The sequence below is a fragment of the Patagioenas fasciata genome, chromosome 4 (assembly GCF_037038585.1).
Source record: "Patagioenas fasciata isolate bPatFas1 chromosome 4, bPatFas1.hap1, whole genome shotgun sequence".
In the NCBI taxonomy this organism is placed as follows: Eukaryota; Metazoa; Chordata; class Aves; order Columbiformes; family Columbidae; genus Patagioenas; species Patagioenas fasciata.
Window position 1 is genome coordinate 70,300,155 of NC_092523.1, and position 24,309 is coordinate 70,324,463.

The 24,309-nt window shown below is 37.9% G+C and overlaps 1 protein-coding gene and 1 long non-coding RNA gene across 3 annotated transcripts in view; one reads left to right on the forward strand and one right to left on the reverse strand.

The window, feature by feature from the left end:
• Window positions 1-24,270, forward strand: part of SEC24D (SEC24 homolog D, COPII coat complex component) — a 68,231-nt gene extending 43,961 nt beyond the window's left edge. For both annotated transcript variants that reach the window (XM_065836591.2, XM_065836590.2), the window contains 15 exons: window positions 3,940-4,078; window positions 5,806-5,921; window positions 8,746-8,870; window positions 12,767-12,958; window positions 13,173-13,266; window positions 14,920-15,036; window positions 15,511-15,681; window positions 16,326-16,422; window positions 17,067-17,212; window positions 18,381-18,519; window positions 18,986-19,104; window positions 20,683-20,862; window positions 21,393-21,584; window positions 22,089-22,178; window positions 22,574-24,270. In XM_065836591.2, coding sequence (XP_065692663.2) covers window positions 3,940-4,078; window positions 5,806-5,921; window positions 8,746-8,870; window positions 12,767-12,958; window positions 13,173-13,266; window positions 14,920-15,036; window positions 15,511-15,681; window positions 16,326-16,422; window positions 17,067-17,212; window positions 18,381-18,519; window positions 18,986-19,104; window positions 20,683-20,862; window positions 21,393-21,584; window positions 22,089-22,178; window positions 22,574-22,714 — 2,058 coding nt within the window. In that variant the 3' untranslated portion in view covers window positions 22,715-24,270. The remainder of the gene's footprint in view (window positions 1-3,939; window positions 4,079-5,805; window positions 5,922-8,745; window positions 8,871-12,766; window positions 12,959-13,172; window positions 13,267-14,919; window positions 15,037-15,510; window positions 15,682-16,325; window positions 16,423-17,066; window positions 17,213-18,380; window positions 18,520-18,985; window positions 19,105-20,682; window positions 20,863-21,392; window positions 21,585-22,088; window positions 22,179-22,573) is intronic.
• On the reverse strand, window positions 5,915-16,476 carry LOC139827843 (uncharacterized). Its single transcript, XR_011738907.1, has 3 exons — window positions 13,018-16,476; window positions 10,029-10,090; window positions 5,915-7,128 (listed from the first exon to the last, which is right to left on the reverse strand). It is a non-coding gene; the product is annotated as an uncharacterized lncRNA (long non-coding RNA).
• Window positions 24,271-24,309: the final 39 nt, after the last annotated feature.

Here is a 24,309-nt window from a genome sequence, read left to right on the forward strand (position 1 = left end):
GGATGCCTCTTTTGTTCTCCAGAGACTCTCTCCTGGTTTTTCTCTTTAGGATGTCTTACCGAGATATGCCATGATGATCTTGAGTTTCATCACAGTTCTTACTCCTACGCTTATAATTTCCAGCTGTGGCTCAGATCCTGCAATATGGATATGGTGATACTTTGCAGGCATCACAGGAAACCCTCATGAGTGGGTCAGGACTTCATTTTTAAAGCAAGCAATAGTAATTCAGCTTTCTCAGCCTTTAAAGTGCAGGTTACAGTCCCTTTGGAAATTCTTATGGATGTATTTCATCTTGGAGCTGTGCCACCAATGTCTATCTATTGCTTTGTGGTGTTGTTCTGACTCCTGAGAGATGTTCTTGCTGAAATATTTCCAAAATAAAGCTTGCTATCCCAGCTATATTTGGTCTAATAGTGGGATAAGTTATGGTTTATCAGATCGGCTTTCACAACTCGTGCTCCAGTGGGGCCCTGAGGTTCCAGACAAGGGAAAGTTTCTGCAGGTCTGTTAGAGCATTTCCCATTTCTTTTGCCCAGTCTTCCTTTGTTTTAACCTAAAACTGTCATGTTCTGCCTCACAGTGCAACTGGTTCTTTCTGCCTCTTTACTCTTCTGGCTTACATAAAAGGCATATCTTTTATGTGTCCTCTTCTGATTTAGGCTGCCAAGTATTAGTTTAGTCCTGGGCTTTAATAAATATTTATATTTTGATAGCACTGCTACACCAACAACTAATAGCTAAGTGTTCCTTTTTGCGAGGCCCATCTCTGTTCTTGATTAGATAGGCAAGTTGAGCAAAGGTTTGTTGAAGAAATGAGAGGGAAGAGAGGCGTGAGGCCATAACAACTCCACAAGTATAGCAAATGTCCGAATAGTTATGGTAGGTATCTAACTTGATGCACTTATTATTGATAGGGAATTAAGGGAGGAGAGAAAGGAAATCTTTAGAGGTGGAAAGGCAAAAAAACAACAACCCCAACTATTTTTTAAAAGTTTATTTTATTTTATTCTCCTGCTTCTATGAGAGTTTGCCACTGACTTCCATGGGACCGAAAACAGATCTCTGCTTTATCTTCTGGTACACAGTGACATCTACAGAGAGTGGAGCACATCAAACAATACTTTCCTATTTCGTACCATGTATTTTTGTGACTCTTTTTCTTTTCAATATTCAGTAGTTTAAACTTATTACTGTGTTATGCTTTTTAATGCATGTACAGTATTATTTGTCTTTGTAAATTCCCAGAAGATCTAAGTTTGTTTTTTTTTTAAGTTACTTCGCCCTGGCAGAGGTTATTTTGACATTTGGAAATGCGATAGCAGTTTATGCAGCCAATCAGCAATTAATTTCTCTTGATGGGTAGAATGTCTCGTCTCATGGTGCAATGCCCTGGAAGTTTTCAGCTTTTTTGAGGGAAAGTTGTGTTGCTCCCATCAAGAAGTGGGTTTTTGATGCTTTTGGTCTGAGTGCTTATTCTGAAATTATCATACAAATATCTTTATTATCAGATAAGTTCGTTATTGAAGTAAAGTTTTAAATTATTTTAAGAAAGTACTAAAATGTAAATTCCGTTTAATTTTTTTAAAAATCCAAATGAATAAATCAGTAAAGGTACACATAGTGCTTTTTTATCAGGATTTGTTCTTTGTTAGACAAAATCCCGAGTTCTATTGCAGGCGTATTTTTTGCTTGGTTTTTCTTCATTGATTTTCCTTTTCTCCTTAATTTTTTATTTAAGTTTCTGCAATCTTATTAGGAAGAAAAAATAGCTAGGCTCTGCAGTATGATTTTATAGGTATTCGTCCTTTATTGCTCTGGGTAAGACAAACCAGAATCCAGCCTAGTGTACATTTACAGAGTATTGCCTGTGGATACTGTTTTCTGCAGACCTGGGCACATTCTAACCTCATGCACTGCACGTAGTCGCAGTAACTTCAAGACGACCATTTAATGCAGAAAGTTAAACGTGCGTGTAGATCTTTGCAAACATAGGCTACTGGGGCTCTAACTCCACTCTTTAAAAATGACTTTGTAATAGGTGATTTCTTTAAAGAAGCTTAAAGAGGGGAAAAAACTAAAATTTCCACTCAAAATATGAAAAGACAAGAAAAGAAATTCTTTCTGCTTCTGCTGTCTTTAAAAAGCTTATTTATTAAGTATGTGTAAGAACATAGACACTTAGGCTCTGAACTTCATGGCATTTATTTTTGTTTTGTTTTGCTTGTTCATGCTTTATATGTAAAGGTCTTAATTTTGGTAAGGTATTTGATCATTTGGGGGTATTTTTTCTTTGCTCTTGGATAACTAAATGTATCAAAATAAGGTTTAAAATGACTACATCAATATGCATACATGCATCAGGAGTTGTTTTAGTCTTTTTTTCCCCCTTACTAGGTCAGGTACTATAATAATATTAACTGCAAACCAGATCCAGGCCTTATTAAACTAATACAGCAGAATGATAATCAGCAAATTGCCAAGTCCTAAACAAAACCCAGAAGTTTTAAAACTTATTAAGCGATTGTGGCTGATGAGCAGGTTTGATAGCCAAGGCTTTCATATCTGAAAAATTACCCCGATAGTTTGCCAGATGACATTATAGTATAGTTTGTGGTAAGCTCAATTTTTGTAGAAGAAAGAGCACAAAGTGTAATAATATCCCAGGGGAGTAGGAGGGAGCACTGAAAACCCATGTAGTGAAAATCTCCTGTGTATAAAGTCCTTGGTAAAAAACATTAAACCCTTTGGAGAAATAAATGGGTAAAATACTCTGTAAAATATAAACAAGCAATAAAATATATGTAAGCAGTGAATGCTAGAAGGATATGTATGATTTTCTAGGTATTTAAAGACTATTATGCTACAATAAAAGATAAAATTTATAATAGATACAGTATGTCCATTCCATAAGAAGAAACCGAATAATTAAAAGCAAAAAAAGAAGTGAATATACTAGTAGAAATGTTTTAGCGTTCAAAGGCCATCAGCGTTTTTCCTCTTTTAGCGATCTGTTATGTGTCCAAACTCTGGATTTCCTTTCTTATTCTTACGGTCAGAGATTTTTAACTGGGATTGAAGGGAGTAAGAAAGAAAGAAAAATACAGAACATGTTTATGCTCCGTATAGTTGTACAAATAATGGAGCAAACTTCCATTTGTATAGTGGTTTCAAGTATGACTTTTCTAACATGAAGTATAATCACAGGAATCTTTCAGTTGCTGCACAGTTATTACTGCAGGAGCCATCTGGAAAATGTTTTCCATTATCTGTGGGTTTTGGCAGAGGCTATAAGCAAGCATGGTCAGTGTAATTAAACTGACAAGTGCTTGAGATACTGTATTTGTTTGCTCCATGTACTTTCCTTCAATAAATATTAGTATTTCTTCCAAATCTTCTACTTTAGCTGGTCACCCTGACAATATTTAAATGTTAGTACAGCATGTAACACAGCAGTGTTGGGGGGCAGCATTTATGATAAATTATTAGCAGCTTTCTAGTAAATACCTGTTTGAGAGACCATTTGCAATAGGTGAGAGCAACAGATTTCTTTAGGAAAAGCTCAGACTGACGGAAGGTGAAATACCTGACTCCAGCAGATTGCTCTTCATGAACTGTAAAAACTCTGTGCTGGAGAAAATCAGCCTGGAGGCCTAAACTTCCAATGCTTTCAAAACTTTGTAGGCTGTTGGTGTGAATCCTTACCTTCTTTCTGATAAATGTAGGAATATGGCCTGTGGACTTCTAAATTTAGCCCTTCAGGGGACCTATGGGTTGAGCTGCCTGTACTGCAGATTTTGGGTGAAATCTGAACAATTAATGATCTTTTAATCAGGTGATCTCTACCAGGAGTCAAGTCTGAGCAGTAGCTTTCTAGCTCATTTTATTTGGTTTCAAGTTTGCATTGCTTTTTATAACTTCATGTATCGCTTCATCTAGGCACCTCTTTATGTGGTAAACCATGGTGAGACTGGACCAATCCGATGCAACAGGTGCAAAGCTTATATGTGTCCCTTCATGCAGTTTATTGAAGGTGGAAGAAGATACCAATGTGGATTTTGCAATTGTATAAATGATGGTAAGTGGTGTTTCTCTGATCTGTGATGCATACAAATTCTGTAAAACTAAAAAGAAACCATATCCCTAAAATTATTTTCTTGACTTGCTGACTTGATGAAAAAATAGTTTAGTGAGATGCAATAACTAGGCCAATTTTACAATTAAAAAAAATACTACCCAAGAAAAATACTTAGAATTTGTTCAGTACAATTAAAAAAAAAAGTATGAAAAATAATGCTGACTCACAAACTCCAGTCTGATATGATCAAAACTTTATTTAAAAATATTATGTCATGATAGGATACAAAGCTGCTTGTACTGCTAAACTAAAAGCAACTTTTGTGTGGAGAATTAATATTTTCTTTAAGAAATCTAAATGTCCAGCAAGAACCAAATATTTAGAATCGTGTTAGCCTAGTCCTGTCCAGGACTGTGGATGCAACGGTTAAATAACCTATTAATCTTACTGTGACAAGTGTTGGTTTTCACAGAAGATACCATGCCATATTTGTTCAAGTGTGCTGCATGTGACTCATAACTGTTCTTGTGCTCTTGGCTAAATCCCAAAGCTTTGCCAGAACTAGCCTTTCTAGACATTTGTATCATGTTGGATTTCCTCAGCTGGATCACAGCAGTATGTGCTTTCCCTAATACAGTCATCTTTTCAAGTCTGAAATGTGAACCTTGACAGGCTCATTCCAGCTTCTTTTCTGCTTAACGCTCAAATGTTTGTGCAAGCATAGCAGATAACTCATTTCATGGTTTGTTCGCAATTTAAACTCTCATAAAGAGAAATTTAAATGCACAGTGAACATACCAAGAAAGACATTGAAGTTGCAGTGTCATTTTAAATCATGCTTTGTATTACTACAGTGTCTTCTATGCAAGTCAGAAGGCACTTAACCAAACCAAAACAAAACCACAAAACAGAACTTTAACAAGGACTAAAAATGGCCAACAAACTAGGTAGATATTCCTTCCCCTTCCCCAGCCCTCCCCCTCCTCCCCCTCCACACTTTTTACAAGCAAAAATGTGAAAAATAAGCATTCTAAATATATATTGATTAAGGAAAGAGGAACTAAAATCCAGAGGTGATTCCTCCTCAGTGTGACTCCAACCATGAGACTAGCTGCATATCAATTAATGGAGGAAAACCCACTTGATTTCTTAATGCTTTGAAGTTCTTCAGCTTTTATGTGTAGCTGCAGAAGGTTCCCAAATACAATGAGCACAGTGCTCTTTGCCGTACAGTGGGCCAGGGTTGTGAACCTGGTAGATCATTCCAGTGAAATGGTGGTTTTGGATAAAATGGTACAGGTTCTAGGAAGAGTGCTGGTTTTAGCCCTGTCCCCCTGCAAAACTCTGGTGATCTGAATTAACAGCCACTGTGAAGTCTGGATCCCGAGGGTGGCAGACTCCTGCCTGGCTCAGTTTTACCTACTCAAGTCTGGCAGTGGATGGGTGAGAGAAGAGGGTCATGTATAGGGGAATATACCCTATCCTCCAAATACAAAAGGAGCTGGCATTACTAGAATTTTGTGGGATTTTGTTTCGTTTGCTTTTTTAAACCAATGTGGGAAAAAAAACCCAAAACAGTGCAACCTGGCTAAGTCTTTAAACTCTTCCATTGATCTAGTAACAGAAGAGCCTACATTAGTACATTGTATCTGTTGAAATACCTTGTTGGCTTGTTCCCCTCCTCCCAAAAATATAAACAATTTTTTCTCCTCTGTGTTGGCTTTTAGTCCCTCCATTCTTCTTTCAACATCTGGACCACATTGGCCGACGGGTAGATCACTATGAAAGGCCTGAGCTGTCTCTGGGATCTTATGAATATGTTGCTACTTTGGATTATTGCCGAGTAAGTATTTCCAGGATGTAAACTAATTTACAATTTTATATCTTCAGTGGAGGAAATGCACGTGTAAGCTGAACATTGGAGTCCAGGAACATTCTAGAAAATATAGGTGGATTTGGAGAATTTAAGCTTGCAATATTATGTTTTGATCTTTTGTGCTGCATGATATGAGACTAGCAAGTAAGAATAACAAATAGTGCAGTAAAGTTGGGGATCACCAGTCTTTAACTGGGCCATTCGCTTGGCCCTAGCTAGCACATTGCACTGGTTAGAGGATATGGCTGAAACTCTGATGCAGTGTTGTATTTTAGCTGAATGTCTTTTATTAATTTTGAAAACACGCAGACGCCTAAATCGCCTTCTGAATGTTGAAAACCTTAGCAAGGGAATTTGACCTTGTAATCTTTTCCTGGCAAGATTAGTTTTAGTTTTCAGATCAGGAATAAGGTACAATGGAATGGGTTCTCTCTTATAACATTAGTTCACTGAAGAACTTAATCCAAAACCCACTCAAGTCACTGGAAATATTTGTAGGTGCTTTTATTAGAGAACTGTTATTGGATATTTCTAAAAGCATAAATTACTTAAACTGGCTAATTTTACAAAACTGCAAGTGTGATTTCATCTGTCCACAGCATGGACGTATTTTTCTGTTCTTGCTGAAATCAGGCATAATTTTCTTCCTGTCAGAGGAACTGAGGTCATGATAAGGTTAGGGAAGGCAATTGGATCCTATAAAGTCTCAAAGTAGATAGCAGTCACTTCCTCAGACAGTCAAATTATTACTGGTATATAGAAAATAAACAGGTTTAATTCTGTTTTCTCACTAGAGTGCTGTTCCACAATCCAGTGAAATCCCTGAGACCACCTTTATAGATTTTATTGAGATCTGGGTTAAACCTCAGAACAGGAGAGAACTGTAGTGAGGCATTACAGAAATACAGTGTGGGATCCTTAGTGTACATCCAGTGTAGCTTCAGCAAATTCAGTTAAGCTTTACTGATTTCTGGCACCTAGACCTTTGGAAGCTTATGTGTGGCTTTGTGCCATTTTCACAGTTCTTTTTCTCTACTCCAGAGTGTAACCCTGTGTGATGCAGCTTTCAGTGCAGTGGCTCTTGCCATAGAGCTTACTTAAATCAGAGAGTTTCCTTGACCAAGCCATCCAGTGTGGTCTGTCTTCTTGTTGCAAAGACCTTCCCATAGACTTCCTGGAATATTAGAAAAAAGAAAACTCTTACAAAATTAACATGCTGGAAATGCTAAGTCATTAAATTTTAGAGATGTTACTGTTATAATTCGTTTTTCATTTTGCTCCAAGTTACAAAAGTTTAATTCCTTTATAAATCCAGTTTAAGACCAGAACTGAAAAGTCATTTCCTTTTGTGCTTATCAAATGACAAGGATGAACAGCTACAAAAAATGTTAACAAATAACAGCTGTTTTGCATTATTGCGCTCCTGCTATAGCGGATGTGGCAAGAGCACAAGTCCTCAATTCTGCCATATATTTGTCAGAAATTATGCAGGGATTCTTTATAAATGATGATGCGATACGAGAGTTTAGAAGTAGTGTTTGATGTAATTTTTGAAACTAGAATCCAAATACAGTAAACAGAGCAGCTTTTAAAAATACTGCCTGGTTTTAGTTGACAGTGGTTAATCCTGATTTACATGATTCAAATGAAGTGAGATCAAAGGCTGTAATGTTTAGTTTCAAGCGTACCAGGGACTATGGATAAGTCATAGTTCGAGGCTTAGATGATTTTTTTTCTTAAATGGAGTTTTCTGAGGTTTAGTTAAAGAATAATTTGGTAGGTGGTCAGAACTCTATATATGAAGGCTATGAAACAGTATAATGGAAAATCTGTCCTGAATTTGACAAAAATTAATGGCCACTACTCATCTTAATGAGAATTCGGAAAGCTTTGCTTAGGGAGTACGATGATTACTGTTGCTGCGTTCACTTTAGATGATCTCCTTCCTGGGTACATCTCAAAGCATTACATTGCTTTATTTGAAAACAAAAGATCTTCATCATACTTTTTCTTCCTTAGAAAAACTTGTGTCAGTAGTCTATGTCACTATTGTGTGCCATTTACATTATGAATAATGACTATGCTAAGAAGTCATGCCCAAAGGAATCCATACCAGCCCAAGTCACTGCTGTTTATGCAGCAGTTACATACATTAAATGTTCCCCTCTCATGCTCTGATTATCTTACAGAAAGTCAGCTTATTCCTGAAAGTACAGGTCAGCTGTCCAGAATGCACTGCAGCATGAGACAGCAAGACAGAGAGGATGCAGATGATCAGCACTTAGTACTGCTAAGAACTGAGATACTTGAATTCTGGTTCAGTACCTAAGTTGTATTTTCTGTTTCCAGATGGGTTAGAAGTCACTTAACAGTTGGTAGAGGCAAATGCTAATAAAAACTGAATTTAAGCATTTCTGTTAAGAAGATGGCATTATATATTGATACAGGGAATGCAAAACCAGTATGGGTACAGAAAAAAGGCAAAAGGCAAATTTGTTTAAACACTTAAATTCCAGGAGAAAATGTTTGTGTTTGATTCTATCTAATAAACTTTTACCCTTTCCATATTTTATTCCATTATGATGCTGCTTTCTAGTAATAATGTTTTATTGCAGGGGTAGACTTTAGCCAATATGTGTCAGCTTTCTGCAATAATTTATGTTTCTGGTCCATAACAGTTTTCAAACAATTGAACACTGTATTTAGATGGCCTTATGGTACCACCTGTCAATTTTTTAAATGTAACAGTACACCGTCTAATTTTCCCTGTGAATGGTCATTTTTCCTGTAGAACAACAAGCCTCCAAATCCACCAGCTTATATCTTCATGATTGACGTATCACACAGAAACATAAACAGTGGCTTAGTCAAACTTATATGTGATGAACTGAAGACTCTGCTAGATAAGCTTCCAAGGTAAAGAAACATAAGTGTGCTTTGCTTAACTGACTGCGCTGCAGTTTTCATGCAGCTTTGCATGTTGGGAGGTTAAAAGAAGGTACAGAATATGTCAAAATTTACCATATAGGCATTTTTGGGGTGACAGTGACCATACGTTGATTTTAACTCTGCTGGCAGTTCTTAGACTTTGATATCTGGGCTTAGTACACAGATGGAAAGACACTGTCATACCAATGGCACATGCACCACGCCGCCTTTTCCTTTCTTGTAGTGAACCCTAGTGGTATTATCAGCTATGTCCAAGCTTGTAGTTTTCACTTTACTTGCTCTAATTCTGTTTATTGCAATGCTGTATTAAATTAAGCAGGGAAATAATCAAAACTAGAATTACTAAGAATGGCAAGTCTCTCTAAAGCCCTAGTGCTGGTGACTTGTGTCCTTTATTGATAATTAGCAAAACTTTTAAAGCTTCTTGCTGTGCTGTGAGACTTTTCTGTCCTGGTTTGTATCTGGAAGGAGAACAAATCTTGTAGGCAGCAAATATTTTATGAAATATAGCACATTTGTTTTGTGAGCCTGAAACATACAGTACTAGCATTACTGCTGATCAATATTAATAGCAATATATTATTTTAGTGTAGTTTTGAGTCTAGTACGTTAGTATACTTTTCATTAAGACATTTCTCAGCTAACGTGTGTAAAAGCATTGAAGCACATAAAGAAAGAAAATGCATTCCAAGAAACAATACTTGCAGAGGGAGGACAGACTTAAGAAACAGAGGGAGCAAAGTGAGGAAGGGTGGGAGACGAGATCCTTGAGATCATCTGGGATATGTTAAATATCTTTAATCATATGTCATTCTGGGATCTCTGTGCATGAAGGAAATTCCAGTCCAGGGTGGGGGGAATAGTTTGTCAGATGCCCATGTAAGGTGCCTCTCAAGTACTTTATCATTGAAGATTACACTGGAGACACAAGTGTTTGATATTATCCTGAACATATCTCAGAGCTTTCCATCAGGATTGGTCATGACTCTGAAGATATTATAATAAAAGGCATGAGTGTAGTAACAAAAAGCAGTTGGCAGTTCAGGAACACCTAGGCTTGGAAGTTGAGGAAGAATGAAAGCAAGTATATCTATATCACGAAAAAGATATATTAATTCTCCTCACCAGCACTCTGCAGAGATCTGCTGTTATATCATTTGTTTGCAGGGCCAAATTCTTCATGTCCACTGAAAAAAAAACAATAAAAAATGTAAAGACACTTCAGTTTACTCAGAGACTTGTCTGTTGTCTTTAAATGATATTAATTTAAAAAAAAAAAAAGGCATTCCAACAAAATTTGTGGTGAAACTTTTATTTTGGTGCTGAGACACAAAGGTTACTGTGTGTTCATTTTCTGTTGCTTGGAGAAAGACACCTGCAAAAATATTCTGCCGTTCTCATGTGAGATAAAAGCCCTGTGCTGGGAATTCACCCTGTGTTCAGATCCTGAAGAGGAAAGGCTTGGGATAGCAAAGCAATATTTGTGTAACAAAAAGGCCGTTGGTGTACAGGCCTGGGCCAGATAAGGCTGTGAAAGTGGCTGCAAAATTAGAAGTTAGAGGCAGCAAAGGAAGAATGAAGGTCGGTGGCTCAGGACCTGGTGTTTTGGTAGCACAGCAAACACAGTATTTAATTGCTTGAAATTTTAGAGCAGACATTTTCAGATTCAGGTGTTCCAAACCAGAAACCCCTTACTCTGTACTTAGAGAAATACAGATTAATGTGTTTAGAGAAATTGTGCTTATGAGCTTGGAAAATCAGGCTAACTAGTTCTGCAAGTATGATTTTTAGGTGCCTAATTTAAAAAATAAATCTTTTGAATGCATTTCTGTACACATGATCCAGACATCTCATTCCGAGATGTTAAAAAGAACTAAATAGCATGTGAGCTACGTAGGCAGTTGGCTGTGACATGTACAGCTAATCTTTAAAACTCTGATAGCAGCAATTGGATGAAGCGTGGCAGCACAGACTGCCACAGGGAAGAGCAGCATCTGAAAAAGTTGTCCCAAGTACCTGCTGTGTAACAACTTTGGGACTCGATGATGTGGGTGTTTCTCTTTCAGGTAGGAAAGTGCTGTATGTGCAGAAAGTTAATAATACGTTGTCTTTATCAAACTCCTGAATCACTACTAAGAGCGTAGTAGTGTCTGAGTGCTGGGAGTTATTAGACATTTACATCCAGAAATGCTTCTGTTTGAATGTCTTGGAGGAATTATTTAAAGTGCTTCTTCATTGAGTGTGTTCAATATAGAATATAGAATATAGAATATTATTTTAGAACAAAGTAGCCCCCTTCTCATCTAGCTGTGTTCCCATAAAGCAGAAATTGTGACATGAGAGACTGACATGAGAGTTAAAGATTGTAGACAAGAAAAATTATTTGCCTCCAAAGCTCAAGATTTTAGATGAAGCTTATGAAACTGCCAATGACAACTCCCTCCCTCTCCCCCCAGAGGACAAACAGATTTGATAGGAAAAACACTGACAGTTTTTTCTATTTACTGTAAGAAAAATATAAACAAGAATTGCAGAAGTGTTGCTGTGTTGTTCCTCCTCTTTAGTTTGACTTTTGATTTTGTTAGCATTTGTGAACTCATGAAATGCAAACTCTTGATTTCAGTGGAACGGAATGGAGGCCTTGCCATTGATTTTGATGGGGTCAAGGCTTTATGCTGCTTAGGAGGACATTTTCAGAGCCTGGCTGCTGTACTGTGCTGAAGGCTCAGGATGACTGTTAACACTCCCTGGATAAATAATAGTTTGTTGGGGGGGTTTTGCCATGAATACCTAGTAACTGGAAATACTATATGCCACAGCTCTCTTATTAAATTCCTTTGGTGTGATAGTAGCACTGAATATGAAACTCTTTGCTCTCAAACATGCAAAAGCATTAGACTACAGACTCAGTATTTGCTGGTTTTGTGACACCTCACTGTAAGTTATGTAGGCTTCTTAAATGTTTAATGTACATTGAATGTACAGAGCATATGGGCTGATGTGTACTAACTGCAGGTACCACAGACTTCTTGTCTGGCATTTTTCATACTAAAGGCTTGCTTTGTCATTTGTGAAAGGAACTCCTTCCTGCTATGAGAAGGTGCCGTTTTATTAGTAATTAAGACTGATTTTTTGAGTAGGATTGCCTTTTACAGAAAAAAAACCACTGAACTTGGAATGCAAGCCTGGTAAGGGTCTGACTAATACTATTAATAGTACTGCTACTCATGGCACAGTGGGCTGCTGCTTAGAGGAGTCACCAGGAGTGAGCCTGGCTTGAGCTGAGAACTTAGTGGCCATCATGAGCCATTTCTACAGTGTTTTCTGGGTGATACACAGCTATGGAGATCTAAGAGCTTGCGCTGATTAAAAGCAACCATGTGGAACCAGAAGATTGACCCACCAAAGTCAATAGACATAATTCAAACCTAGCTAGTGTTCTTACTAGGCATCAATCATCAGTGTAACTGAATTACAGTGTATTCTAAATAAAGATGATTTTCTGATTGTATCTTGTAAATAACTGTCCTGTTCTCTCTTTTCCGTGTTTTGAGGACAACATGGTTTATTCTTTATCTTAGGGACTTTGGACTTTCTTGGACGGGATGCACAACCTATAGGATTAACGTAAATATTTTCTTTTTCAAAAAATAAATAATAGAGCAGGTTTTTTTATCAGGGTGTTTTAATTTGACCTAAGGCAAAGATTGGGGTCATTACATCTGCCTGGTGGTTGGTTGCTTTGCTTTGTTGCTCCCAGTACCGATAATGATCTGAAAGCAGCCTTGCATTTCAAAGGAATGCTTGTATTGCAAGGGCAGAATTTCAGAATTCTAACCAGTTGGGTTTTGTTTTTCTTACAGAGAAGAGCAAGAAGAAACCTCAGCAATTCGAGTTGGGTTTGTCACTTATAACAAGGTCCTTCACTTCTTTAATGTAAAAAGCAGCTTAGCTCAACCTCAGATGATGGTGGTTTCAGATGTTGGAGAAGTTTTTGTTCCTTTGCTGGATGGCTTCCTTGTTAACTTTCAGGAATCACGATCTGTTATTATCAAGTAAAGTATAATTATTCCATATGTAAATAAGATCTGAATGCTTATGATATACATTATACCTTTTAGTCAATTGTGTTGGGTTTTAGAGGGTGCATGTATTTATTGAAATATTTCAGAAGCCAGCAGATGCTTCAGAGTGCTATATATACACCTCTGATGCAAAGAAAAAGTGGTATCAACAAGCCCCAGGCACTGATCCTTTTGTCTTTCATAGCTTGTTGGACCAGATTCCAGAGATGTTTGCAGACACCAACGAAAGTGAGACGATCTTTGCTCCTGTTATCCAGGCTGGCATGGAGGCGCTCAAGGTTAGAATGTTCCTCTCTGTAAGAGAAACAGCACTTTAATGAGAATAAGACTTGATAAGCTGCAGAAAGTTCCCTTTGCTAAAAGCCAGTACCAAGTGCTCCTACAAATCACAATGGGAAATGAGAAAAAATGTTGCTGATTGTTTCCAGGACTAATGTTCTGTTATTCTAACACTATGTTTCAACTGCTTTAGTCCGGATGAGAACACTGACAAGCATAACATCTGTTTCCAGATTCTACTTATTGAGAGAAACCAGTCTCTAGTGTCTATTCCACATAAAATCGATGTTTGGGAGAAGATGAGGAGCAGGAGTCAGTTTCTTGTTCAGCATTTGAAAGAAATAAAAGTGTTTAGTTACTGCAACAGAACTAAGAGATGCTCTGGATGTTTCCACAAACATCCAGTCCTTGCACATGCGATGGGCAGGAAGAGTGTCAGTATAAGATGCAGTTTTACCCTGTCTATTGTCCCACTTCTGACTTCCTATGCAAAACAATATATTTATGACTAAATTTGGTGGACAGTGGGTTCACCACAAGATTCGTAGGGGCAGAAAGCAGCCAGTGGTGGTTTAAAATAGTTGATTTATCTGTGAGCCGTGCATAAGTAAAGCATGAACGTTGAGGAGATAAATTTCTTGAATCAAAAATACACAATATTTGTCAAATCTGTTTCTTTAATATTTAATTATTACCTGTTTTGTTGTTACTTATTTATACTGCCAGAAGGTATGTGTGCAAAACATACGTTTGGTTACAACTTCTATCAGAATGCACGTCCCTAATACCTGACTTCTACAGAACAAACTTAAGGACCATAATTGTACGTTTCCTTCAGTGCTGACCTTAAAAGAAAGCAGCTCTTAATTAAGCTTTTTAGTTAGCTCAGTATTTTGCAGTTATAAATCGTAAGGATTTTCACTGTGAATTATTGTGCATATATGTGTGCTCAAGAAAACAATTATTGTCTAAAAATAATAAAATGGATTGGGTTCTTGAGATGAATTTTAATATATTCCTAGAAATAATATATATATTTTAGCAAATTTGTCAAAAGCACTGTTAGTAATTCCTGATGTGTACCATGACAAATAGATATTAAGTCTTTCAGACTTCAGCAGAATGCTTCTTAACAGAAATTCAAGAATTGGGCATTCATGATTAAAGGTAACTATGCTTGAAATAGTAGAGGTGAAATTTCAGCTCTGTTACAAGTAAGATACCTTCTTCAATTGCATTTCTGCCACAGCAAAGAGTTTTCCCAGAAAAGTGCCGTAGCTTATTCTAAAATGTGGAATGTTTATTTTGTGAAATCTTAAGATTTGAAGAGACAGTACCCAAGCTGATTGGTGTCTGTAGTTTTGGGTATTGCAGTTTTAACCTGCATGTGCGGTTAAGTTTGGAGCAGAAAAAGGACAAATGTCTCTTTCCTCCTTCCTTCACTTCACCCAACTTCTTCAATACTTGAAGACGTCAGAATTGCTTACCAGTTTTCATTTCCCTTTGCTGTAACTTCTGGTCAGCCCTGAAGTGCTCAGGCAGTTGGGCTAGATGAGCCTATACATTGTTCTTTGTGATACCACAATGTATGAAAAGTAGGCTTTTTTAATCTTAGCATTAATAAAAATGCCAATATGGTGTCTTTGCAACAGGCTGCAGAATGTGCTGGAAAACTGTATATCTTCCATTCCTCATTGCCAACTGCAGAAGCACCAGGGAAGCTGAGAAACAGAGATGACAAAAAACTACTCAATACAGATAAAGAAAAGGTATTTTCTACTCTGAGTTAACAAGGACTGCTGTTACATTGAGTTTCTCTAACAGAGCCTTGATATTTTTTAATGTATTTTCTTTTACAAAGATGTGTTAATTATATAATATTCCCATTCTCACTGTGCCCTGATTCCATAGGTCTATTGGTTTGGGCTCTACAGGAACACCAAAGTCAAAGTAGGGTAGAGCTGCCATTCCCATCCATAAAGGAAATCCGCCAGCTGCAAATAATTCCACCCGTCTAGAGCCTTTGCTGCCCACCTGTTTAGGTCTCCAAAACTGTACTGAGTTGGTTGCCTGCATACAAGTATCACTGGACTGTGTGGGCAGGGGCAACGTGCTTTTAATCCAATCCGTGCCTCACTTAAAACTTTCACTTCATGTTTTTTTCTTCACGTGGGCATTTGGATTGTGGTTGGCTGCCAACAGCATCTAATGTTATGCCACTTGTATTTTTCAATTCTGTGCAGACACTCTTCCAGCCCCAGGTAAACTCGTATGAGGCCTTAGCCCGGGATTGTGTTGTGAATGGCTGCTGCGTGAATCTGTTCCTCTTCCCAAATCAATATGTGGATGTAGCTTCCATGGGTCTTGTCACAATGTACACTGGAGGAACCTTGTACAAGTACAACAATTTCCAGGTAAGTGATGCAGGTTTCCAGCCTTTCAGATGGTAACACCTGGGGATTTGTTGTTTTTCCTTTCATTTCAAAGTGTGCTTCAACAAAAGAGAGTAACTCTAGAAAACTTAGTTATGAACTCCGGGGGATAAAGTTCAAACTTAAAAGTGACAGATCAGGCTCAAATATGTCCTGAAACAGTAATAAACTGGTCGGTGTCTTAAAATGAAATCCACTTAATTAAATATGCTGGCATCTGAGCAGGGAAGTCAGTTACTCCTGTGTATACCGATAAAAATGCTTATGATAAAGACCCCCAAAAAAGCAGTAACAACACCTGTTCATGTAAAATTTCATGGCAATCTCTATGGGGCGATAAAAGCCCAGCCAAGGCCGCAAGGTTAAGGGCAAGAACGGATGTTACTGGAGATAATTTGATCAAATAGAAATTCTGGATGTTCAAACCTAGTGATGAATTGGTGAATATTTGCATATATATGGTTCTGTTAAAAAAAAACAGTCAACATTTTTAATCTCTTTTTAACTGAAAAGAGAGATATTAAATGTTAACAGATCTATGTTGGGGTGGGAAGGAGGTGGGTTTCTGCTGTCTTGCTGCCACCCCGTGGTGAACTGCAGCTTTCGCTTTTGCTTTGCATTTCTAGCTCGGTTCTGACAGCCCACAGTTCTTAAGTGACCTCAGGAGGGACATAGTAAAAAAGACCGGATTTGATGCAATAATGAGAGTTCGGACAAGTACAGGTAATAGTACCCATTGGGAATAAAAATAAACGTGAATACATATGACAATATATCAATATATAATTTTAAATGATATATAGTGCTGTACAGATCACTTGTAACACCCAAGCTAACTGTTTTAAGTACTTGTTCAAAAGTAATTGGATAGACTGATAAAACGCTTGAATATATCCTTCCTGTATACGCCTCCTAATTTTCAAATATGAGTAAGGCCTCTGATCATTATAGATGCAGCTTGGATTGCAAGTTGTATAAAAAAAGTGTTGCAGCTGCCTTACATGTTCTTTCATTTTCTAAATACTTCAAATGAAATTACCGTGTCTACTTTTCCAGCATTCATTCTTAGCTCAAATGCAGGTAATTGAGAAACATACAAGTTCAACAAGCCAAGTGAACAGTGCAAAAGGTTCTGGGGGGTGTGTCCTGGAGCCACTGCGCAGCTTCGTGGCCCATCAGCTTTTTGCTCCCACTCAACTGTAAAAAAATGCCATTGGCAAGGACAGCCGGTGGGGCCCCCTGATGCTGCAAATCCCTCCTGTTTCAATAAGCAAAACTGACCATAAAAAGAAAGTCACAAAATAATGTCAAATGTATTTGCAGTTTTTACATAAAAGGATGTTTGTTTTGTTTTAATCTGGCCGTAGGTTTCAGGGCTACAGACTTCTTTGGTGCTGTTTACATGAACAATACCACAGATGTAGAGATGGCAGCAGTTGACTGTGACAAGGCAGTGACAGTGGAGTTCAAACATGATGACAAACTGAATGAAGACACTGGAGCCTTAATTCAGGTAAAAAGAAAAACTTAATTATATGTCATTTCATGACACTGTGAGAAGGAACTTCTGCAGCCATAACAGAAAACATTTATAGTGTAGGACTGATGGGAGCACGGCACAGACTCTCATGTCATAATGCCACTAATAAAATAAGGTTCTAATTAACCAGCCAAAGACTGCATCTTACCTCAAAAGCACAATCTTCTGGTTGGGAGTTAAGCATGAATACAGGAATGCCCCTTGTGACAATTAGTGTGTTCAACTACCTCTATATTGCATGTTCTCTATTTAGAGACCTTGTCGACTATTTTGCCATTTTACTAAACAAGTTTTGTTTTGAGTGCAAGATTCATTACTTCTTGTATGGAAACTGTTACTGCTGTGGCATTCCTTGTGACATAGTTAAGTCAAAAGCAGTTCTCACTAAACATCACAGCCAACCCTGTGGACTGTGCAAAACCCACCAGCACTGGTACCTGTGCAACGAAAGTTCTCGCTTGCAAACCAGCCGGCTGCCCTGCTCATTCAGGCTCTCAGCAGGTCGGCGCTAGAAGCCCCATGGCAGTAACTGGGAGTGTTTGCCCTGCAGGCTTTGGATCACACCTGAGATTGAAGTAGAATTGGAGTCATAAGCAAATTCTTGAATGACCCCCTCAATTTTTAATACCTAACCTCATGGTAGATGCAGGATATGGGGGTTAGCAGGACCTCTTGTGTCACTTCATAAGCATCTTATTCCTGTAAAAAGAAACCTCTCATTTTTCAAGATTAGAAAGTTTTTCTGTGTTGTTCTTTGCCAAGAGCAAAGGTGATCGGCACAGTACTTCCCAGCAAGCTTCCCTTCTCCTGTATGGCATCTTTTCAGATACATTTGTTTGAGCTGTTCAAACACTACACAATTACGAAGTGTGATTTACCAATTTATAATCAGCATGTAGCAAATGAGAGTAATAAGCCTTTCAATCAGTCATATTGTTTTTTGTAAGTTTAAGTTTAGTAACTTTGATAAAATGTTTAATACGCTTCCATTAAAAATACAGGTACGTCTGGCCTATAGATCACAACACTTAGGCTTTCTTCAGAAGTAAAGATATGCCTTTTATGCACAAAGTAGGTGGCTCTTGCATGCTGAGAGCTTTTTGTTTTAAAATAAAAATGGTAATTTGCTCTTCTGTTGCAGTGTGCTGTCCTCTACACATCAATAAGTGGGCAAAGACGACTTCGCATACACAATATAGGTTTAAATTGTAGCTCGCAGTTAGCTGATGTCTACAAGACTTGTGAGACTGATGCACTTATCAACTTCTTTGCTAAGTCAGGTAAGTTAGAACAGACTGATTTTGTTTCTTTTATTTCTTTGGAGTATAAGAAGGGGAAGGAAATGGAGTCGAAGTGATTACCCTAGTGGGAACTCATGTTTTGTAACTGGCTGCTCCAAGCCTGAGCAATTCCTGAAGTATAACAAGACAAATAGATAACATAATTTCGACGTCCTGCCATACAAGTAATACTTGGGAAGGCAGCTAGAAACAAGTAATGCACAAAACTGCATAGACACAGTAGTGGAAATGCACATACTATTGCGGTGGGGTTTTTTTGTTGTTTTGTTGGTGGGGTTTGTTAGTTTTGTTTTCAAAGAATGAATAGTCTCAAAGATGCAGTAAAAGAGACTAAAAAAGACTAAATAGAATGGAGTTCAGAAAAAAAAATAAAAGCTAGCAGCACATAGATGCTGTGTAAGTGTCCATCTTTAGCATGTTTTTTTTTGTTCTTCTGTGTTTGTAGCTTTTAAGGCCATTCTAAGCCAACCCCTGAAGACAGTCAGAGAGATCCTGGTGAATCAGACAGCTCACATGCTGGCGTGTTACAGGAAGAACTGTGCCAGCCCATCGGCAGTGAGCCAGGTAAAACACACCCAGCCTCACACCACCTTCAGCCAAACCTTGAAGCACATGAACCACCACCCCTGCAATATCAGCAGTGCCAGAAATTTGAAGACAAACTTTTCCTTTTCTTTCAATATGATTAATGACAGGTGGGATTCACAGGTAGCAGTTGCAAGACACAGAGGCTGTAGCTCTGGAACAAGTGGCAATACCATTAAAGGAGACTGATGACCACATTCACATGAAGGAGCTTAGACAGGCTTTTTCTTCCTGATGGAATTATATACTGATTCACAAAGCTTTCATTTTTTTATTCTTATGCTGTTAAAGATTTTAAGATCCTAATTTTTGAGAAATAAGACTGCTATTGTCAAAAAATGAAACTAACATTGTATCTTAGTAAACAATCTAAATTTGCACATAGGTCTCTAAAGTGTGCTGGAATGATACATACCTGATGTCTAGATGGGGTGAAACTCCTTGGGGGAAAAAAAATCCATGGTGATTAAGATAAGTCTACTAACTCTTTTATTTACCAAAGAAAGAAGCTCAAGGAACCTGATTACTTATATTCCACAGTACTTGAAAATTCTCTTAAGACAACTCTATTATTTTTCAGCCTATTCTTTTATATATTCAGGAGGTCTAACTGAACTAACAGGAAAGTGTTTTCAAGTCCTTTCAGCAATTATTGCTGACAAAAGTCTTTTTCCATTTCAAACAAACACCTGAAGACTAAATTCAAATCCTGCAAGCATTTGAATTTAACTTTTATTTTTCTTGCAACTCTCAAAATATTTCCCTATCAGATTTTAGGGCACTTCTAAGGATAGCAGGAATGGTTGGCTGAGACTTTTTTTGAATTACAATTAGCAATTTTGTACATGAATGCTGAAGTTAAAAGGCTAAAGGACTCTGAAAATGTTGGACACATTTGATTTAGATTAGTTCTTTTGATCTCCTTTAAACTATATTTTCCAATTATTTCTTCCTTCTTCTTGAATGTGAGGTTTATGATTATTAAATAGCACATCCTAATTATCTGACTTAAATTTAAATGCTCCAGTAAAATCAACAGTTGTTTCCTTTTGAATCATTCACCCTTATGTCCTGGCAATTCAACCCAGTGCAAGACCAAGGCCTTTTACATACCATGCAATGCTTCCACTAATCAAAAGCTTGGACAATCAATTGCTTAATGGTAGAGAGGACCAAATATGTAAGAACAGTACCAGAGAAACAATTACTGTGGACCTTCATTTCCCTCCTAAACTGTTCAGAGAGGAAACACCCACTTTTCCTATGTGACTCCTCTTTATTTTAGTACCTGAAAATGAGCTTGAGTTACAGGGAGATGAGAGCATCCAAGATGATTACCACAGTCCAGAGAGCAAATGCTTTCTGTTGGAGTGCTATTAAATATATTAACCACTCAGACCTGTCACATCTCATTTCAAACATTGTTTTTCTAGTTACTATTTTTTTCCTGTAATCAAAGAAGACAAGCAGCTGTCTATTTAAATGTTGGAAAGTCCAGCTCTCGTTCCCCCATCCATCATGGGCTATATTAAATAACAATCTTTCTCTGGCTCTCAGCTCATCCTCCCGGATGCGATGAAGGTGCTGCCTGTGTACCTGAACTCTCTGCTGAAGAGCTGCACACTAGTTGGCAGACCAGAAATTCCAACTGACGAGAGAACCTACCACCGACAGCTGGTCATGGCTATGGGGGTGGCCGACACACAACTCTATTTTTATCCCCATCTTCTGCCAATTGTAAGTATGTTGCTTGCACATCTTTTGATCTTCACTAACACTGTGTTTTCAGTATGCGGTGATTTTATAGTTGTGCAGATGCAGAAAAGATTGTGTCTGCTGGGCAAGTGTTGTACTACCAAGCTGGATTACATTTTTACTGTGTTGTAGTTGGTAGCTGAACTAAATTGAGGGAGGGTAGAACCACTAGTTAATGGAAAATGGGGAAGTAACATTATCAGTCATTGACATCAGCATCCTCTAAGAATCTCACTGTCCTTTTAACAAGGTTTTTGACCAGGCTAATGAAAGGCATCAGCTTTACTACAGATCAACACTGGTACGCAAGTGTCTTTCTGCTTGCAGCAGGTATTCCTTTGCACTCAGTGCACTAACTGGAAGAGATTTTTAATTTCAAATTACCTCTAATCTGGAAAGGAAGCACTAAGATGCACTAAACCTTTCTATTAGTTATTTTTCAGTGTCTAATTAAAGCTTTAGTCACTTTGTAGCTGCCAAGTCTGCAACTCTTGTGTATTTTTGCCCCACAGCACAGCCTGGATCTGAAGAGTGACACTGTCCCAGCTGCAGTCCGCTGCTCAGAGGAACGTCTCTCCGAAGGAGGGGCCTTTGTTCTGGCCAACGGGCTGAGTATGTTTCTATGGCTGGGAGTCAGCGCACCCCCAGAGCTCATCCAAGGGCTTTTCAACGTGCCGTCCTTCGCACACATCAGCACGGAGGCTGTGAGTACATGGAGACCAGTCACGTTTTCAGAATTTGTGATTTAGTATGAGCAGACCGCTAAGAGAAACAAGTGAGATGGATTTGCATCATTCAACTAAGAGCAGAAACCGATGACCAGGAGGTGTTAAGACATTAGAAGTAACACCTAAAACTTCAATGTAGTGAAAGTTTAAGAAGGTTTAAAAATGTTGTGAGAGCTTCTGTCCTGTAAGTGTCCAGAGTGTAAAAGTTTATTGAAATTCTATTTAATGCGTATTGCTAAAATGGGAACAAAACACTTTGCAATAGTTAAACTTCCTCATGATGATGAATTTTCATGTAGTGATTATGTTGAAGTGAAAAATGGCTTAGACAAATGCATGTATTTGTGATGGAGATGGCATTTCCCAGTTTAGAATGAAATCCACAATAACTCACATCATAAAGAGCAGCAGCTAGTCTTGTATGAATTCATATGTGATGTGACAGGACTAGAACAACCTGCCGTACTTTCATTCTAACAGCCAATACTGCCTGACCTGGACAACCCAGTTTCTAAGAAACTGAAGTCAATACTGGAGCGTATCCAGAGCCACAAGCCCTACACTATGAAGGTAAGACTTCTCTCTGCCTCAACTCGTTCCTCATGCCTGTTCAAAACACCACCACAGACTTTGACAAAACTCACTCTAGCTGTAAAAGGTTTTTTAAATATCAGGAATTTTTGTGTACAACAGCAAGTTCCAGCATGCATTGTAGGCACAAGCATCTCAAATGTGCTTAGTTCTCAGTCAGAGTGCTTAAATCTAAATGTTATCATTTTATTCTGCAAACCTTATTTCACACTAGTCTTTCTCTCCCGTGGTCATAAATACAGTAACTGAAAGGTGGAGATTGATTATGTTGTTGGTTCCCACCCCCCCCAACAGTATACAGTGACAGATACAGGAAAACAGTACTGCCGTTTGCTATGATTGTAGGCTAAAAACTATTTATCTCCTCTTTTCAGCTGATGATAGTGAAACAGCGGGAGCAGCCAGAGATGCTTTTCCGACAGTTCCTAGTAGAAGACAAGAGTATTTATGGAGGAGCTTCTTACGTGGATTTCTTATGCTGTGTTCACAAAGAGATCTGCCAGCTGCTCAGTTAAGACAAATTGAGTAAAAATTTGTCAGTTGCTTTTTGATTTTGCAAGAGGGAGAGTCATTGGTGCCTGAAGGCTGGCCCACAGCTCTACCATACCCAGGCATTCTCCTGTGCTTTAGTGAACCTTTTCTGTGCTCTTCTTGTACAGTTTCATTTCACACAATCTCACTATTTAGTTTACTTACCAAGCTGTAGACTAGGATATTCTGCACTCGGGTATTAATCTTCTGGGAGTCTCGAGTCTTTAAGCTGAATTGCCAGATTTCAAACTGTCAACGTTTAAGAGCATATGGTATACATTTTCAAATATCAAAATATAATTTAGAGAACTCTTTAATTATTCCTTGTGCTCGTCATAAGTTGTATGAGTGCCAGGAAAGATCTCACAATCTATACAGAAGAGGAAAAGAATATAAAACACAGCTTTTTCTAAGTGAGGGCACACAGCTGAATCACATTGGCAGTAATCATGTAGTTCAATCTGAGTACTTAAAAATCCTTAATGTAAAGCTAATCTCTAAAAGATAATTCCCTTTTTTCCTGGAAGGGACTTTCTACAGAAACAGAGCTCTGAGTAACCTTCTACACTGGGGGTTATCCAGGACACAGAAATGCCTCACTTTATAACTGGACTTAAGTTTAATGACAATGGACCACAGGAAGAGCAGTACTCAAACAGTCCTTATCCTAAGTTAGGCAGGTAGTGCCACACTAGTGCTGTACAAGTCACTGGTCTTAAGGCAGCAATTAATTTAGCATACTATTTAATTACATCTCCAAAACTGAACATGTTAGGTTTTATTTAGTATGCTTGCTAACTGGAATATTCCCAATACAACTTAGAGAAACATCTGTCCATCAAATTTTCAGTGGCAGGTCAACCATAAGACAGTTGACACATTAAGCAAATGTTATTTGTGGTGCTACAAAAAGAAAGCCTTTTGTTTAACACCAGTGCTATCTATTACATGACTGATTTATTCAACAGTCACTACTTTGAAAAACAAACCTCTGCTATTATCAATATTTAATGTAGAATTTAGAAGGGCGGAATCTTCAGAAGAGCTGTTTACCTCAGATACTTCATCAGTCTGTTTGTATCTTTAGGACCAACACCTCTGCAAAAGAGGTCTGAACTTCTCCAAACTTGAAAAGCTGTTGTTACAAAAATCAGTGTTTCAAGGAAAACAAAAACCCTCAAATGTAAGAATAAGACTTGGGCCTCATGGGAAGAAAAATAAAAAGTGCCTTTAAACATCAGTGTTGCTAATTAGTGCTAATCATTTTTATATCCAAGGTAAGCGGTCCAAATGCGTATCTTTTTTGGTTTGACTGCTTACCAAAACAATTGTATCCTTTTGCATTGACTGAGAACTCTTAAACTAAGTGGATATATTATAAAAGGATCATCAGACTAAATTCAGCTGCCAAGACAAGCACTTTTTAGTTGATGTTACCTTGTAAAAAGTACGTGTTGCCATTCCAAATCAGTGTACTTTGTAAAATGACACCAGCAACTATTTGTAAAGACATAACCAATTATTAAATATAATAATTATGTGTGTGTTTATTCTTTCATATACTAAGTTCTCTCAGTTT